General features: G+C 38.2%; 1 protein-coding gene across 1 annotated transcript; it reads right to left on the reverse strand.

Moving 5' to 3' along the window:
* Window positions 1-3349: 3349 nt before the first annotated feature.
* psmf1 (proteasome inhibitor subunit 1) lies at window positions 3350-4185 on the reverse strand (the record flags this gene model as incomplete). Its single annotated transcript, XM_035661855.1, is given in 1 exon segment — window positions 3350-4185. A coding segment is annotated over 1 exon segment (53 nt), but the record flags the coding sequence as incomplete, so codon positions are not given.
* Between the last annotated feature and the right edge of the window lie 1255 nt (window positions 4186-5440).

A 5440-nucleotide genomic window follows, 5' to 3' on the forward strand; every position in this document is an offset into this window, starting at 1 on the left:
ACACACACACACACACAGCTGGAGGATAATACAGGTAGCCTTCTACCCATCTGTCAAATCCATCTGTCAGTCCTTCTTTTATTACCTTTTTCTCTTTTAGTTTTGGTCTCCATCCTTCTGTCTGCTTGTTTTGGTTTTCCTCCTGTTTTCTCTGTTTCAACTTCTTTATTTATTCTTTATTATTTCTTTATCCTTCATTATTTCTTTATTCTTTCTTCTCCGTCTTTGTTTTGTGTTGAATTAATCCTCTGTAGCTGAAGGCTCACTGCACTCATACAACGACCCATAAACAGCAACGTGGTTTAACTTTAATAGCACGTTAGGATAAAAACATCAATGTTTTTTATGACATTTTACAAACTATGACATTTTACAAACTATGTAGACAGTTGAAATCGAGGATTCAGGTTGCCATGGATACCATTCATCACTGCAACTTGTGCCAGTTAAACAGAAACCCTAGCAACCACCTAGCAACACATCAGCACGGCGTCGTACACCAACGGCATCCAGAAGAAAACTTTAATTATACAATTAAAAAAGAAAATTAAATGAAATAAAATACCCAACAATAATATAATAATTTATAATAATATAAGATAAAACAACAACAATAAATAATAATGGACCTTTAATACAATGCAGTCGTAGCTCCGTTCATGCTACAAAAGCAGAAAACGTATAAACAATATTTATATTTTAAAATAACTGAATAGAACAAAATATTTAAACATTGATTTACATACAGAAACTCTGTGACTTATTAAACAACATTAAGGCTGCAAACAACCCACAATACAACACGTTTTATAGGAGCCAGTGAGTTTTTTTAAAACTGTCAGTTCTCACTCTTTTCCCACTTTTCTCTTATCAACTACTTTCTTTAAAGCATTTTTCTCTCATTATTGTCGCCGTCAGTCCTTTGGTAGATTTAAATTGCCTCCATGTTCGTTCTTTGTCTCTTTTTGTCTCCCTCCCTCTGAGTCTTGTCTTTAGTTTTTGTATTAATTATTTCTCTCTCTCTCTCTCTCTCTCTCTCTCTGCTGTCTCTCTTTAATGAGTGCGAGTGGCGCCGTGTCACAGACATCCTCAGTCAGGGTGACTCACAACTGTCGCAGAATAATGTTTCCCACAAGACAAAATGAGACGCTCTCTTCTGTCTTTACCCACAGAGACTCTCAGCCTACAGACACTTCATCTTCCCTCTGCCAGATCCTCTAATTAAACAAGACACAACCCAGGTGAATCTCACTGAGCTGTGAATTGTGAATTATTATATTTATTTACATCCCCGTCGCCTCCACTCCCCTCTCATTTACCTCCCAGAGAAGTGAGATTGTTTATGTAAGTCGTATAAATTTAAATTGTCTTGTGTTTTTACAACGTCCCGGAGCATAAAAGGGTGTTAATGAACAGAGAAAACAGCTCAGTTCAGTGGCTGAGTTTGAATAAAGAGACAGAGGAAGCTGTGAGCTGACTCCCTAAAGAGATGAACCAGACAGAATCAGGAGTCAGGAACAGTTTAAAGAAGAGCACAAAGCACATTTATATTTCTGTCTGCGTGTTTAAAAAGAAAAGCTGAGAGCAGAAATATCACATCGTCTGAATTCTTAATGATAAAACTGAGGAAGGAGCAGATCAGATGTGTTCTCACTGATTGCTCCAACGTGTTCACAGTGGTATATAGTTAACATGATGAGCAGGTGAAATGTTTATTTAAATATCAGACCTGTTAGCACTATCATTGAATAAACCTGTCACATTTATTACATTATCAGCTCAATGCAAGATACCGACAGTGACCGTTGTGTTTACATGCGTGTTTGTTAAGACTGGTTAGCACTCAGTCGCCTCATAGCAAGAAGGTTGTGGGTTCGAATCCTGGCTGGGGCAGGACCCTTCAGCGTGGAGTCTGCATGTTCTCCCCGTGTTTGAGCAGGTTTCTATCCTCCATTTACACAGTTATTATAGTTAAATTCTTCCTGTCAGTGGCCTTGATGAGACAAGGCTCGGATCTGGAGGTGGTCCACTGCTATTAATACTTAAGATGGGTCAAATGCAGAGAATGGATTTCCCTACAGGGATCAATAAAGAACAACTTAACTTTCAAGTGTGTTTTCATAATGTCTGAGCTGAATGAACATTAGGATGAACTAACAGTTTAATGCTCTTTGAAGGGTTGTACTTCTACATTATTATGCTCATCATTACATCAGTGGCATTAAATGGTCTTAAAACGTCTGTCAGACTCTTAGTGTTGTTGAAAGGGAAAAAAAAGAGTTGATTCCTATTTCTATACCACGATGATCGCCTGGATCTTTAACTAGCTTGTTATAACTCTGCTGCCTCTCAGTTTTCAGACTCTAGTGAAACATTTCTACCTCCTGCTGTGTGCTATTTTCCCTGCTCTGAGCGGGAGCACCGCTGTGACCAGAGCATCAACTACCTGTGGCGTCTGCTACTATATTTACCTCTCAGCACTCCTGGGACGGATAAAGAGAATTAGAAAATGGCTGTTTGTCACCTGCCTGCAGGAAAATAACAGCTTGCTGAGCTGAAAGCATTGAGAAGAAACTTATTAAACTAGAAAGAAAGAGGCAGATAAATGGTAAATATAAAGTAATGGTAAATTGGAGACAGAAAAATAGCACTGAGGAGGATCTATTAGCAGAAATTGAATATTCATAGGTATGTTTTCATCAGTGTATAATAATCTGAATATAAGAATAATTGTGTTTTTGTTACCTTAGAATGAGCTGATTTTATCTACACACACCATGTTTCTACAGTAGCCCAGAAAGGACAAACCAAACTCTAGATAGAGGCGTTCATGTATGTTGTGAATTTCATGCCCGTCGTAGTTTCTCCTTCGCGTTTCAAAAGGTCTTCGGTCTGCAACTACGCCGCTAGATGCCACTAAATCCTACAAACTGGACCTTTAACAACCAGATAGTTTAAAAAGGGAAATAACAGTGTTCTTCTCTGAGAATAAAAGAAAGGAGAACAAAAGACACATTTAGAGAATTAGGGTCAATGTCAGGGAGAGAGAAAGGCAGACGAGAGTTATGGGACAAAAGAAAAAGCAGAGATCAGAAGAAAATCAGAGAACCCGAGGAAAGAACGAAGAGTGACATGAATTTAGAAGAAGAAGAGAAAGTGAATTAAGTCAGGGAAGATCACAGAAGCATTAATAACATCAGAGAACAGAGAGGAAGATGGTGAGAAGAGCGAGATAAGAGGAAGAAACTGGCTTTAGCTCCTCCGTCCTCACCCATATAGATATATTATAATAAACAGCCCCGACAGACAAAGAAACACACAACACTTAACAGCAAGCACAGAGACCAAAGAGAAAGTCTGAGATTTTTATTAGAGATTTTTGGCATGAAATATTTTATCAACCGAGTTGTTTAATGAACAACAATCCAAACAAAAACAACTGTAAAGAACCACATTTCAAGCTTTTTTTCTTAAATGTTTCCACAAGATTTCTTTTTTTTCTGAATAAATTATAACTACAAGATGCCTTTTAATGCGACGATACTGACTGCTCTCTCTTCTATCGTATAGGAAGCGCAGGACCTGTTAACGCTCCCTTACAGGCTGTCCAGATGTTACACAATATGTTTGTGTCAAAACAATAAAAGCTTACAAATGTATAAACAGATTTTCAGTTGCTGGTAAATGAGACGACACGAGTTTAAGATGAACACCAGTCAGTATATTCCAGAGTGTCTCCATCTGTCTGACAGCTTTTTTTAAACTTGTAGTCCAAAATAAACAAGCTTCTCCTTTGACGTTGGTTTGACATCGAAAACCATCTTTAATTTCAGAACTGAAAGATCGACTTCAGCGTCACAGCTCACGTGATTTTGCTGACGTATATCTAACACCGAGAGTCGGGCACTTCTACGTTAAGTTATATGTAGTTATATGAAATGAACAATTAGAAAACAAACCCTCTCTCTCAAAAAACTGGAGGAAATAAAAAGGCAAACACTTTATTTTTCGGGGGCCGCTAAACCAGATCAAACCCTGACGGCCCTTACGGAGGTGAAGATGAAAACTTTCCCCCCCTGGCTCCCATTGGCTAGCAAACAGGAAGTAGAAAAGCAGGAAGGGCTGTTGGGTACTACATGAACATGTCATCATAGCCAGGTGGAGGCATGTGGTCTGGATCCGGCCTGTAAAACACAGACACACAAACAGCGTCATCATATATTCATTAGCGTATGTCTCTCACAGCTCTATGGGTCCCTAAAGAGCCCAAAAACACCAGCACAGATCTGGGTTTTCTTTCTCTTCCAGGACAACTAACAGGATTATTCTCTTCTTTTAACATTATTACAAAAGTACAAAGTCAAACATACAAACTTTATGAAAATGCTGACTAAAAGGCACAGAATGTCCAGGTTGGAAAGCTCGCCAAGATCCGACGTACGAAACATTTACTAACAGCTTCTTCATCTTAAGACGCTGTGACTTTCAATTTTACAGGAAATAAAATGACAAGTCACCGACAACAGATCAAACCAGCAGTTGCTAACGTTTAGTAACTTGATTAAGGCCGCATTAAACTTAGAACATTACTGGAGCTCAGTTAAATAAGCAAACAGGTTGTATCACAAACATGTGGTCAAGCAGGGAAGTGCGGAGCGCGGACTCCGTTAGGGAACACTGTCTGGGAACATATTTCATACTGAAATGACCATAACTCTGAAAGAAACCCACAAAATGTGTCTCACTCTGACTGCTGAAGCTTCATATTAGCATCAACTCAACTTAAGAACACATTTCTCCACAGGAAGAGAAGGGAAGGGATCACTGCAGTCAGCACTGACAGGAGAAACAAGGGAGTATCGTTTTAAGAAAAGTATGAACCTATCCTATCCTATGACCATCGCCAAGGTCTTGCTCATGGTGGTACTGTTGGGTCTCTGTAATTGTTATAAGGAGTTCGGTCTAGACGGCTGGCTCTATTTGAAAAGTGTTCCTGAGATAAACTTCTGTTATGGAATGGCGCTATTACAAATAAAATTGAATCCTTTAACACAGCAGTTCTCAACCTTTCTTGATTTTAAGGCATGTAAGAAAACTCAGCATTAAGTTCACTCCTGTGAAGAAGGTAAATGTAAAGATAATTGTCTAATACAACGAATCAGCAGGGACAAAAAAACACTGAATTTGTCAAAAAAGAAGCCTATTAAGTTTGCATGACTGTATAAAATATAAAAAGGTATATAATACAGACAGAGAATTGTATAAAAAGTTCCCTTAACAGGAAATAATCTGCTCAAAATTCATCCAAATCTCTGGTTTTACACAAACTTCTTTCAGTTCCTAAGTTCACTGTTTGTTCAGTTTTTAATATAATATGAAATATTCATAAAACATATATCATTTAGTCAGTTTACTAAATGATAGAAAAAGGTTGGGAACC

The sequence above is a fragment of the Morone saxatilis genome, unplaced genomic scaffold (genome assembly GCF_004916995.1).
Source record: "Morone saxatilis isolate NCDOM2014 unplaced genomic scaffold, NCSU_SB_2.0 Contig18, whole genome shotgun sequence".
In the NCBI taxonomy this organism is placed as follows: domain Eukaryota; kingdom Metazoa; phylum Chordata; class Actinopteri; family Moronidae; genus Morone; species Morone saxatilis.